This window comes from Symphalangus syndactylus, chromosome 11, assembly GCF_028878055.3.
Source record: "Symphalangus syndactylus isolate Jambi chromosome 11, NHGRI_mSymSyn1-v2.1_pri, whole genome shotgun sequence".
In the NCBI taxonomy this organism is placed as follows: Eukaryota; Metazoa; Chordata; class Mammalia; order Primates; family Hylobatidae; genus Symphalangus; species Symphalangus syndactylus.
In genome coordinates, this window is record NC_072433.2 from 54,188,521 (window position 1) to 54,201,275 (window position 12,755).

General features: G+C 51.8%; 1 protein-coding gene and 1 pseudogene across 3 annotated transcripts in view; one reads left to right on the top strand and one right to left on the bottom strand.

The window, feature by feature from the left end:
- The window catches only part of ITGAL (integrin subunit alpha L), a 53,469-nt gene extending 46,345 nt beyond the window's left edge, over window positions 1-7,124 (bottom strand). The window contains exons 1-6 of one of the 3 annotated variants that reach the window (XM_055298803.2): window positions 6,849-7,124; window positions 5,441-5,543; window positions 4,339-4,433; window positions 4,159-4,226; window positions 529-646; window positions 276-406 (exon numbers count right to left, since the gene is read on the bottom strand). In XM_055298803.2, the coding sequence (XP_055154778.1) occupies window positions 276-406; window positions 529-646; window positions 4,159-4,226; window positions 4,339-4,433; window positions 5,441-5,543; window positions 6,849-6,909 (576 nt within the window). In that variant the 5' untranslated portion in view covers window positions 6,910-7,124. The remainder of the gene's footprint in view (window positions 1-275; window positions 407-528; window positions 647-4,158; window positions 4,227-4,338; window positions 4,434-5,440; window positions 5,544-6,848) is intronic. The other 2 variants (XM_055298804.2, XM_055298805.2) reach the window with 2 other exon arrangements.
- A 2,838-nt stretch (window positions 7,125-9,962) lies between these two features.
- On the top strand, window positions 9,963-10,963 carry LOC129493128 (small ribosomal subunit protein eS8-like; annotated as a pseudogene).
- The last annotated feature ends 1,792 nt before the right edge of the window (window positions 10,964-12,755 follow it).

The following is a 12,755-nucleotide window of genomic DNA, read 5'->3' on the forward strand; positions in this document are numbered from 1 at the left end:
CTTGAACCTGGGAGGCAGTGAGTCGATATCATGCCATTGCACTCCAGCCTGGGTAACAAGAGCAAAACTTCATCTCAAAAAAAAAAAAAAAAGGAAATGAGAACTAGAGAGACTCCTAGAAGCTTTCTACTCCCCGGTTCTTGTCCCTTCCAGAGGCCCAGTTATAGCCATGCCCATAGGCTCTGAGGATTCCACATACTAAAATTTCCTTTCATGGTTTAAGCCAGTTCATGTAGGCATCTATTGCCTACAACCAAGAATCCTAACGTTTTTACCTGGTATGAAGTGTTGCTAAGTTTCTTCATCACATCCTTCATGAAGTCCAGAATTTTCTGAAATTCATCTGGCTGCAAGCTCATCGAACCATCAAACAGAAATACCAGGTCTACGTTGCCCTTGATACATTCTGCAGAAGCCAGACGCAAGGGACCCAGTGAAGCATCTCTGGTGTTTGACCTGCCCATGCTGGTTCTCTCTAGGGGCAGCCAATTGGAGGTATTTTTATCCACTGAGTCCCCAGTTCCTTACCCTGAAAACCAGGATGCCCCTGCAGCATGGGACCTTGCAGATTCTGGCGGAAGAGGTAACACAGGCCACTCAGATAGGTGTTCTGGTCACATGTTCGAGACAGCCCAGGGTCACAGGCCTAAAGGAAGAAAGGCCAAAGATTTGGGTGTCCTATTTGCTATGTGTCTTTTGGGCACCATCAACCAAAAATAAGAACGTTCAGAGTCCTTGTCCCCTTTCTCACTTCTTCTATCCAACTGATTACCAAGGCAAGGAATGTCTGCCCCCACGGTCTCTAGGGTCCATCCCTCCCATCCTACCAATGCGCTATGCCAGTGGATGCTCACCGCCTGTAGGACTGGTGGTGAGTCTGGACTCCTTATCTGGGCTTACATTGGGCACGACCCCACATTTCCAGGCCCATCTTCTCCTAGTCCCAATCTCTCTTTCTGTGTTCCAGCCAAATCAAATTATCAAGATTCCCAGAATACACAATGCCTCTTTCTTTCTTTCTTTTCTTTTCTGTTTTTTTCTTTTTGAGACGGAGTCTCGCTCTATCGCCTAGGCTGGACGGCATGGCGCGATCTCGGCTCACTGCAAGCTTCGCCTCCCGGGTTCACACCATTCTCCTGCCTCAGCCTTTTGAGTAGCTGGGACTACAGGCACCCGCCACCATACCTGGCTAATTTTTTGTATTTTTAGCAGAGACAGGGTTTCACCGTGTTAGCCAGGATGGTCTCGATCTCCTGACCTCGTGATCCGCCTGCCTCGGCCTCCCAAAGTGCTGGGATTACAGGCGTGAGCCACCGCACCGGGCCATGCCTCTTTCTTTCTTTTTCCCTTCCTCTCTCCTCCCCTCCCCTCCCCCCATCTTTCTTTCTTTTTCTTTCTTACTTTTTTTTTTTTTTTTGATGGAGTCTTGCTTTGTCACCCAGTCTGGAGTGCAGTGGTGTGATCTCGGCTCACTGCAACCTCCGCTTCCCGGGTTCAAGTGATTCTCCTGCCTCAGCCTCCTGAGTAGCTGGGACTGCAGGTGCCCACCACCACACCCAGTTAATTTTTGTATTTTTAGTAGAGACAGGGTTTCACCATATTAGCCAGGATGGTCTCAAACTCCTGACCTTGTGTCTGCCCACCTCGGCCTCCCAAAGTGCTGGGATTACAGGAGTGAGCCACTGCACCCGGCCTTTTCTTTCTTTCTTTCCTTCCTTCCTTCTCCTTCCTTCCTTCCTTCGTCTTTCTTTTTCTTCTTCCTTCCTTCCTATCTCTCTCTCTCTCCTCCTCTCCCCTTCCTTCCTTCCTTCCCTCCCTCCCTCCCTCCTTTCTTTCTTTCCTTTCTTTGCTTTCTTGCTTTCTTTCCTTGCTTTCTTTCTTTTCAGGTCTCACTCGCATCACCCAGGCTGGAGTGCGGTGGCACAATCATGGCTCTCTGCAGCCTCAACTTCCTGGGCTCAGGTGATTCTCCTACCTCAGCCTCCCAAATAGCTGGGACTACAGGCACACGCCACCATGCCTGGCTATTTTTTTTTTTTGTAGAAGTGGCGTTTTGCCATGTTGCTCAGGCCAGTCTTAAACTCCTAGCCTCAAGCGATCCACCTGTCTCGGCCTCCCAAAGTCATTTCTTTCATTTAGGACCCTTTCCTGCCAGACTGCAATTTCTTCAAAGTCTGGGCTCGTATCATGGTCATCTTTTTGCTTTGTTTTGTTTTTGTTCTTTTTAGACACAGGTCTCACTCTGTCTCCTTGGCTAGAGTGTAGTGGTGTGATCATAGCTCACTGCAGCCTTGAACTCCTGGCCTCAATTGATCCTCCCAAGTAGCTGGGACTACACGCGTGTGCCGCCATGCCCAGCTAATGAAAAAAACATTTTTTTTTTTGTAGGGACAGGGTTGACCAGGCTGGTCTTGAACTCCTGGCCTCAAGCAATCCTCCAGCTTTGGCTTCTCAAAGTGCTGGGGTTACAGATGTGAGCCACCAGCCCGGCCTCATCAACTTTGTATCTCACTCCCCTTCCCCTGTCAGAACCTTGCCCAATGCCTGGCATATAATAGTAGCTAAATAAACAAGCCCTACTTAAATACTGGATGAGTATTTCACTCAGTATTCTATCTCTCACACAGAAGGATGCTGGCTGGGATAAGTTGGAAAGAGCAATGAACTTGGAATCAAATGAGAATTTTATTCAAATCCTGACTCTACCACTTTGCAACCATGTGACCTTGGTCAAGTCTCTTAACCCTTTGGTCCTGTTTCCTCGTGTGTGAAATGTGTACACTGATCCCTGTCTCACCTGAGTGTCTTGAGGGGTTAAAAGAAATAAAGTGACCAGGTGTGGTAGCTCATGCCTGTAATCCCAGCATTTTGGGAGGCCGAGGCCGGCAGATCACCTGAGGTCAGGAGTTCGAGACCAGCCTGACCAACATGGCGAAACCCCATCTCTACTAAAAATACAAAAATTAGCCAGGCATGGTGGCACACGCCTGTAATCCCAGCTACTCCGGAGGCTGAGGCAGGAGAATCATTTGAACTCGGGAGGCGGAGGTTGCAGTGAACTGAGATCACGCCACTGCAATCCAGCCTGGGTGACAAGAGCGAAACTCTGTCTCAAAAAAAAAAAAAAAAAAGCAGTGTTTCCTAAACTTTAGGCATTTGTGTAATACTTCACAATATCTGCCATAAGAGCATCCTGTTATTTTCTTAATATTTTCCTTTAAATTTTTGTTTAACTTCAGCCTCTTCCTAAGCAATATGATGTAGGAAATTATAAATTTGATGTGCTTGTTATATTTTTTCTAATAAGCCATTAAATTTATAACCATGAAAACATTAAAAGCTTTTATACCATTAAAAATCATATTGCGTATCAATGATCACAGATATTTCATATTTGGAAGAAAAGTGAGGTAAGTTCTTGAAAATAGCTGGCTCTGCTGGGTGTGGTGGCTCACACCTGTAATCCCAGCACTTTGGAAGCTGAGGCAGGAAGATTCTTTTTTTTTTTAAACTGAGTTTCGCTCTGTCGCCCAGGCTGGAGTGCAGTGGCATGATCTTGGCTCACTGCAAGCTCCGCCTCCCGGGTTCACACCTTTCTTCTGCCTCAGCCTCCCGAGTAGCTGGGACTACAGGAGCCCGTGACCACGCCTGGCTGATTTTTTGTGTTTTTCGTAGAGACGGGGTTTCACCGTGTTAGCCAGGATGGTCTCGATCTCCTGACCTCGTGATCCGCCCGCCTCGGCCTCCCAAGTGCTGGGATTAGAGGCAGGAGGATTCTTGAGCTCAAGACCAGTCTGGGTAACATGGTGACTGTCTCTACAAAAAATATAAAAATTAGCTGGGCATGGTAGCATGCCCCTATAGTCCCAGCTAATTGGGAGGCTGAGGTGGGAGGATTACTTGAGTGCAGGGAGGTTGAAGCTACAATGAGCTGTGATCACACCACTGCACTCCAGCCTGGGAAATAGAATAATAGAATGAGACCTCGTCTCAAAAAAAAAAAAAAAAAAAAAGCTGGCTCATGATTGGTTCTCAATAAGCACTAACTGACTCTGATGCCTTTGACCCTCTGTAGGAACTTTTATCCACATTCTTCCTCTTTTCTTCTCTCATTACTTGAATTGAGCTTCACAGGCTCTGATAACACAAAATTCTTACCAAAACGCTTCCATCTGTGGGATCTGTTGCCAAGGTCATTCCCAAGTACTTGGAGGTATAGTTGGAACCTGTAGGCACCAGAAGGTTGGTCTGGAGGAGCTCAGGCAATCTAGGTGGGCTGGGGCCAGCCTCCGTTTCCCCAAGATCCCATTCTTCCCAGCTCACCCCCCAGTTACTCACCTCTCAGGCTGACTGGCAGGCAGTGTCCTGTGCCTGACTGGCACTGATAGAGGCTTCCTGTCCTGTTCCCCTCCCCTGGAGCTCCCACGATGACCCTGGTGAGAAATCTCACTTGTGAGAGGGAGTGGCCCAGATCTGTACCCCCCTACTCCTGCCTGCTAAGGAGGTTCAGATCTCCTGCCTCATTTCTCCAAGCACTGCAGCCATTCCCCTTCAAGAAGGTGCCTCTGGCCTGGTGGGGTGGCTCATGCCTGTAACTTTCGCATGAGGCCAAAGTACTTTGAGAGGCCGATGTCCGTGGATCACCTGAGGTCAGGAACTTGAGACCAGCCTGGCCAACATGGTGAAACCCCGTCTCTACTAAAAATACAAAAATTAGGCAGGCGTGGTGGTGCGTGCCTGTAATCCCATCTATTTGGGAGGCTGAGGCAGGAGAATGGCTTGAACCCGGGAGGCACAGATTGCAGTGAGCTGAGATCTAACCGTTGCACTACAGCCTGGGCGATAAGAGCGAAAACTCCGTCTAAAAAAAAAAAAAAAAAAAAAAAAAAGAAGAAGGTGCCTCCGTCCTCACCTCTTCCCTACAGAATCGCAGAGAAATAATTCCAAATGCTAAAATCCTAGAAAATTAAGGTTCCTTTGCATTTACAGTCTCTGAGGCCCAGAGAATGATCCGCCAGAATGTCTCATGACAAGTACATTCATTCAGTCCTTGATTCAAAAGCCATTCATGGCTTACCTACCGTGTGCTGGGCGGTGGTGTATCTAAGAAGGGTTAGGAAGAGAGAACAGACTCCTGGCTTCCAGGCACTCGCAGGGGAGTAAGGGAGTGTTAGGAACCTACTGGGCAATGCGAAGTGTTTTGGGGCTGGGATCCTTCCCTGTTCTGCACTTCCATGGCCTCCCTGATCGCCTTTATCCCGCTTTTTGATCCCTCACTCCTGTCTCTGAGGATTCCCACCACAGGCTCCTCCAGACGGGAACCCCTGGAGGGCTGCCCTGTGCCACCCACTGGTCCAGGCGAGGGTCGGGGAGGCGGCCACCGCCTCGGGGGCTGCCCCAGGGCGGGCATCAGGAGGAGGACTTGTGCGGCACAGCTCACCCGTTTCCGACCTGCAGGACGCGGTATCCAAAGTGCCTCCCGGCGCGCGGCGGGGAGAAGCTCCGCGCGCCCCACACGTCCAGGTTGTAGCTCGAGGCCGGCGCTGAGGAAGGCAAGGGTCGTCAGCTGCGACCTAGGGACCCCCGCCCCTGCACGTGCCCGGCAGGTGGCCGATCCCAGGCCCACCCGGCTCTCGCTCCCCAGGCCGTCCGCACCCTGGTGGGCGGAGCGGACCCGCGCCCTGCGCCTCCCCTCCAGGGCGTTGACTTCTGGAATATGGAAGGAGCAACTCCCGGCCCCCCTAGAGCTCTGAAAGCTCTTCCCAGGGCCTGAGGACACAACTTCCCATTTGGCCTCTCTGCAAAAAAGGAAGGATGAGAAGTTAGAGGCTCCAGAGAGAGGAGCAGACCCAAGGGGCCCCAAGGCAGAGGGTGGCCAAGTTCCCAGGCAGAAGCCAAGATGGGGATGCCCCCGAGCCGGGTGCGCCTCTGCCACCCACTTCTCCTGCGGTCATGGGGCCCAGGCGCCTCCTCCCACAGTCTCAGATTGTAGCTCCCCTGATCCCTGGGGGGCTGCCTCCCCACCCCACGGGGCCAGTCTTTCGGAGCATCTGTAGATCCCAGCCCCCTTCCCCCTCAGTCGGCCTGCCCAGGCGCCCTGGCACACCCAGCTGTCCTTTCCGCCCTGCTTTCTCTCCCGGCATGGAGTTTAGTTCAGAGCATCCTAGAATGTCATGGAAGCCGGGCCTTCATTTGTTTAGATGAAGGGTGTGGGGCTGGAAAGGGGAAAGGACTTGCCTAGAACGCACAGAAGTGGCCCCAGAACCCAGCACCCTCCTCCCAGCTCTAGCTACTCGTTAACCATCTGCCTTTTGTTTGTTTGTTGTTTAAGAGACAGGGTCTTGCTCTGTCACCCAGGGTGGAGTGCATTGGCACGAGCTTGGCTCACTGCAACCTCTGCCTCCTGGGATCAAATGATTCTCATGCCTCAGCCTCCTGAGTAGCTGGGATTACAGGCCTGTGCCACCACGCCCAGCTAGTTTTATTGTATTTTTAGTAGAGATGAGGTTTTGCCATGTTGGCCGGTCTGTCTTAAATTCCTGACCTCAAGTAATCTGCCCACTTTAGCCTCCTAAAGTGCTGGGATTAAGGGCGTGAGCCACCGTGCCTGGCCCCATCTGCCTTTTTAAAGAACCCACTGCCCCTTCTTATGCTCCCTTCTCTGTCTTTGCCTCCACCCCTTGCTTATTTGTTTCTTTTATTTCCCCACTCCCCCCTTTCTCCTTCCATATCCCTAAGGCCAGTCCCACTTTTAGGGGGCAGCTCCTTGTTTACTCCAGCTCCACCAAGCCCTGCAGTTTCTCTGGTCACAGACACATGTCCCTTCCCCTGCCTCCTCCCTTGCCTACCGAAGAAAAAGAACCCAGACAGCAGCTCCATGGCCATCACGATGATGCAGGAATCCTTCATCCTTCCAGCACTCGAGGGACCCGTGGCCCCAGGGGCAGCGTCAGGAGGCCCGTGGGATTTGCTGGCAACCTAGACAGGGTGAAAGAGGAAAATGATCATGCCCTTAGGCCTCTTATAGTGGTACTTTCTCACAGAGGCACCAGGCTGGTGACACTGGCAGGCGGGGAGGGAGGCGTGACTGCAGGAGTTGTGAAACCGCAGGGGTTCAGGGAGGAAGTGTAAGCAAGTTAGAGACATTTCCTGTGCCTGCTTGCATTTTCACATCATCCAAAAGCTGACAGCATGGAAGAGAGATGACTGTCTCCACTGCTGTCGTGGTTTCTCACTAACATCCCAACGAAGGGCTCTGTAAAGCTCAGAGGACTGGTCCAATAAACAGTGGCAAATTACAATGGAATGCTATGCAGCAGTGAAAAAGAATGAGGGAAGGAAAAATAAAATAGGGGGAGAAAGTGACAGCTTTTTCTTGACCTTGAAAGATGTACATGAACTACTATTAAAGAAAAGAGCGGATTACAGAACAGTGTATTTAGTAACCCATTTTGGTTCTAAAATGTAAAATCTAAAAAATTGGAGGCTGGGTGCAGTGGCTCACTGGCTGTAATTCCAGCTCTTTGGGGCGTCAGGAGGTGGAGGTAAGAGCATCTCTTGAAGCCAGGAATCAAGACCAGCCTGGGCGACAAAGTGAAACTTTGTCTTAAAAAAAAAAAAAAAATTGGAAAAAATATTTGCAAATCATATCTCTAATAAGGGATTTGTTTCCAGAATATATTTTTTAAAACTCTTACAATTCAACAATAAAAAGACAACCAGTTTTTTTTGTTTTGTTTTAAATTTTTTGAGACAAGGTCTTGCTCTGTCACCCAAGCGAGAGTGCAGTGGCGCGATCACAGCTCAATGCAACCTTGAACTCCCAGAGTCAAGCGATCCTCCCACCTCTGCTCCTAAGTAGCTGGAACCACAGGTGCATGCCACCATGCCTGGCTAATTTTTCTTTTTTGAGATGGTTTTTCACTATGTTGCCCAGGCTGATCTTGAACCCCTATGCTCAAGTAATCCTCCTGCCTCGGCCTCCCAAAGTGCTGGGATTACAGGTATGAGCCACTGTGCCGTTTATTTTTATTTATTTATTTTAGGCTAGTCAAGTGAAGCAGAGGGAGTGGAGAAGGAACAAAGATATTGGTAACTGGTTGTGCTCAATTAGTTTTAAACAGCCTGGTGCGGTGGCTCACGCCTCTAATCCCAGCCCTGTGGGAGGCCAAGGCAGGTGGATCACCTTAGGTCAGGAGTTCGAGACCAGCCTGGCCAACATGGTGAAACCCCTGTCTCTACTAAAAATACAAAAATTAGCCAGGTGTGGTGGCGCATGCTTGTAATCCCAGCTACTTGAGAGGCTGAGGCAGGAGAATTGCTTGAACCCAGGAGATGGAGGTTGTAGTGAGCCAAGATCTCACCATTGCACTCCAGCCTGGGCGACAGAGTGAGACTCTGTCTCAAAAAAAAAAAAAAAATTAGTTTTAAACACCACTGCACTCAGACCAACCTACCTAAGTTTCTAAATGAGCAAACGGGTTGAGTAGACATTTCTCCAATGACATATAAATGGCCAACATGCACATAAAATGATACTCAACATTATTAGTCATTAGAGAAATGCAAATCAAAACCACAATGAGATACCCTTTACACCTACTTGGATGGTTAGAGTTTGAAGCAAAGGAAATAAGAGTTAGTGAAGATGTGAAGGAATTGGAAGCCTGGTACACATTGCTGGCAGAAGTGTAAAATGGTGTGACTGCTGTGCAAAACACTTTGATGGTTCTTTTTTTTTTTTTTTTTTTTTGAGAGAGGGTCTCACTCTTGCCTAGGATGGAGTGGTGTGATCTTGGCTCACTGCAGCCTCAACCTCACGGGCTTGAGTCATTCTCCCATCTCCGCCTCCTGAGTAGCTGGAACTACAGGTGCAGGCCACCACACCTGACTACTTTTTTATTTTTTGTAGACATGGGGGTCTCTCTACCTTGCCCAGGCTGGTCTTCAATTTCTGAGCTCAAATGATTTGCCTGCCTCAGCCTCCCGAAGTGTTGGGATTGCAGACGTGAGCCTCTGCACCTAGCCCAACAGTTCTTTAAAACAGTTAAACATAGGCCAGGCGTGGTGGCTCATCCCTGTAATCCCAGCACTTTGGGAGGCTGAGGTGAGAACTCCTGAGGTCAGGAGTTCGAGACCAGCCTAGGCAACATGGCAAAACCCCGTCTCTACTAAAAGTACAAAAATTATCTGGGTGTGGTGGCTTGTCCTGTAGTCCCAGCTACTAGAGAGGCTGAGGCAGGAAAATCGCTTGAACCCAGGAGACAGAGGTTGCAGTGAGTGGAGATTGTGCCACTGCACTCCTGCCTGGGTGACGGAGTGAGACTCCATCTCAAAAAAAAAAAAAAAAATAGAGTACTTGTACATGCTACAATATGAGTAAGCCTTGAAAATATGCTTAGTGAAAGAAGCCAGCAAAAAAAAAAAAAAGTCACATGTGGTCTGAAATATCCAGAACACAAATCTAGAGAGACAGAAAGCAGGTTGGTGCTTGCCGGGGAAATGGAGGCTAGGGAGCGAGTACTAATGGGCATAAGGTTTCATTTTAGGTGATGAAATGTTCTGGAAATAGACTGTGGTAATGATTGCACAATTTCGTGAATCTATTTAAAAATCACTGAATTCTATACTTTTTTTTTTTACTTTTTGAGACAGGATCTTGTTCTGTCACCCAGGATGGAGTGCAGTGGTGCAAACACAGCTCACTGCAGCCTCGACTTCCCTGGCTCAAGCAATCCTCCCACCTCAGCCTCCCAAGTAGCAGGAACTACAGGTGTGTGCCACCACGCCCAGCTAATTTTTGTATTTTTTGTAGAGACAGGGTTTCACTATGCTGTCTAGGCAAGTCTCAAACTCCTGGGCTCAACTGATCCTCTCTCCTTAGCCTCCCAAAGTGCTGGGATTATAGCCCTGTGCCTAGTGAATTGTATACTTTAAAATGGTGAGTTTTGGTTTCTCTTTCCAGCCAGCGCCGAGCAATGGGCATCTCTCAGGAAAACTGGCACAAGCGCCGCAAAACCGGGGCAAGAGAAAGCCCTACCACAAGAAGCGGAAGTATGAGTTGGGGCGCCCAGCTGCCAACACCAAGATTGGCCCCTGCCACATCCACACAGTCCGTGTGCGGGGAAGTAACAAGAAATACCGTGCCCTGAGGTTGGACATGGGGAATTTCTCCTGGGGCTCAGAGTGTTGTACTCGTAAAATAAGGATCGTCTATGTTGTCTACAATGCATCTAATAACGAGCTGGTTCGTACCAAGACCCTGGTGAAGAATTGCATCGTGCTGGCCGGGCGCGGTGGCTCAAGCCTGTAATCCTAGCACTTTGGGAGGCCGAGGTGGGCGGATCACGAGGTCAGGAGTTCGAGACCATCCTGGCCAACATAGTGAAACCCTGTCTCTACTAAAAATACAAAAAAATTAGCAGGGCGTCGTGGCGGGCGCCTGTAGTCCCAGCTATTCGGGAGGCTGAGGCAGGAGAATGGCGTGAACCCGGGAGGCGGAGCTTGCAGTGAGCCGAGATGGTGCCACTGCACTCCAGCCTGGGGGACAGAGCCAGACTGACTCAAAAAAAAAAAAAAAAAAAGAATTGCATCGTGCTTCTCGACAGCACACCTTACCGACAGTGGTACGAGTCCCACTATGCGCTGCCCCTGGGCCGCAAGAAGGGAGCCAAGCTGACTCCTGACAAAGAAGAGATTTTAAACAAAAAACGACCAAAAAAAATTCAGAAGAAATATGATGAAAAAGAATGCCAAAATCAGCAGTCTCCTGGAGGAGCAGTTCCAGCAGGGCAAGCTTCTTGGGTGCATCGCTTCAAGGCCGGGACAGTGTGGCCGAGCAGATGGCTATGTGCTAGAGGGCAAAGAGTTGGAGTTCTATCTTAGGAAAATCAAGGCCTGGAAAGGCAAATAAATCCTTGTTTTGTCTTCACCCATGTAATAAAGCTGTTTATTGTTTTGTCCCTCCCCGCCAAAAAAAAAAAGAATGGTGAGTTTTATGGTATGTGAATTGTATCTCAATAAAAAATAAACGTGACCTTTCCTTCTTTCCTTCTTTCCTTCTTTCCTTCCTTTCTTTCTTCTCTCTCTTTCTTTCTTTCTTTCTTTCTTTCTTTCTTTCTTTCTTTCTTTCTTTCCTTTCTCTCTCTCTCTCTCTCTCTCTTTCTCTCTTTCTCTCTTTCTCTCTTTCTCTCTTTCTCTCTTTCTTTCTTTCTTTTTCCCTCTCTGGCCCAGGCTACAATCTACTCGGCTTCCTGCTGCCCACGCCGCGGACTGCCTGGGACTGCCGGCGCGCGCCACCGCTGCCTGCCTTTTCTCCTTTGGATGCAGGCACGCGTTCGCCATCTTGGCCACGCTGGTCGCCAGCTCCTGACGCCGAGTGCTCTGCCCGCCTCAGCCTCCCGAGGTACTGGGACTACAGACGGAGTCTCGCTCACCCAGTGCTCGGTGTTGCCCCGGCTGGAGTGCGGTGGCGTGGTCTGGCCTCGCGGCAGCCTCTACCCCCCGGCCGCCTGCCTTGGCCTGCCAGGGTGCTGGGATTGCAGCCCCTGCCCGGCCGCCGCCCCATCTGGAAGGTGGGGAGCGCCTCTGCCTGGCCGCCCCGTCTGGGAGGTGTGGAGCACCTCTGCCTGGCCGCCCCGTCTGGGAAGTGAGGAGCGCCTCTGCCCGGCCACCCACCGTCTGGGAAGTGAGGAGCGCCTCTGCCCGGCCACCCACCGTCTGGGAAGTGAGGAGCGCCTCTGCCCGGCCACCCACCGTCTGGGAAGTGAGGAGCGCCTCTGCCCGGCCACCCACCGTCTGGGAAGTGAGGAGCGCCTCTGCCCGGCCGCCCCGTCTGGGAAGTGAGGAGCGCCTCTGCCCGGCCGCCTATCGTCTGGGAAGTGAGGAGCGCCTCTGCCCGGCCACCCATCGTCTGGGAAGTGAGGAGCGCCTCTGCCTGGCCACCCCGTCGGGGAAGAGAGGAGCGCCTCTGCCCGGCCGCCCCGTCTCGGAAGTGAGGAGCGCCTCTGCCCGGCCACCCATCGTCTGGGAAGTGAGGAGCGCCTCTGCCCGGCCTCCCATCGTCTGGGAGGTGAGGAGCGCCTCTGCCCGGCCGCCCCGTCCGGGAGGAAGTGAGGAGCGCCTCTGCCCGGCCACCCCGTCCGGGAAGAAGTGAGGAGCGCCTCTGCCCGGCCGCCCCGTCCGGGAAGAAGTGAGGAGCGCCTCTGCCCGGCCACCCCGTCTGGGAAGTGAGGAGCGCCTCTGCCCGGGCGCCCCATTCGGGAAGAAGTGAGGAGCGCCTCTGCCCGGCCACCCCATCCGGGAAGAAGTGAGGAGCGCCTCTGCCCAGCCACCCACCGTCTGGGAAGTGAGGAGCGCCTCTGCCCGGCCGCCCCGTCCGGGAAGAAGTGAGGAGCGCCTCTGCCCGGCCGCCCCGTCGGGAAGAAGTGAGGAGCGCCTCTGCCCGGCCGCCCCGTCTGGGAAGAAGTGAGGAGCGCCTCTGCCCGGCCACTCGTCGTCTGGGAGGTGAGGAGCGCCTCTTCCCGGCCACCCATCGTCTGGGAGGTGAGGAGCGCCTCTACCCGGCCACCCATCGTCTGGAAAGTGAGGAGCGCCTCTGCCCGGCTGCCCCATCTGGGAAGTGAGGAGTGCCTCTGCCCGGCCACCCATCGTCTGGGAGGTGAGGAGCGCCTCTGCCCGGCCGCCCATCGTCTGGGAAGTGAGGAGCGCCTCTGCCCGGCCACCCATCATCTGGGAAGTGGGGAGCGCCTCTGCCC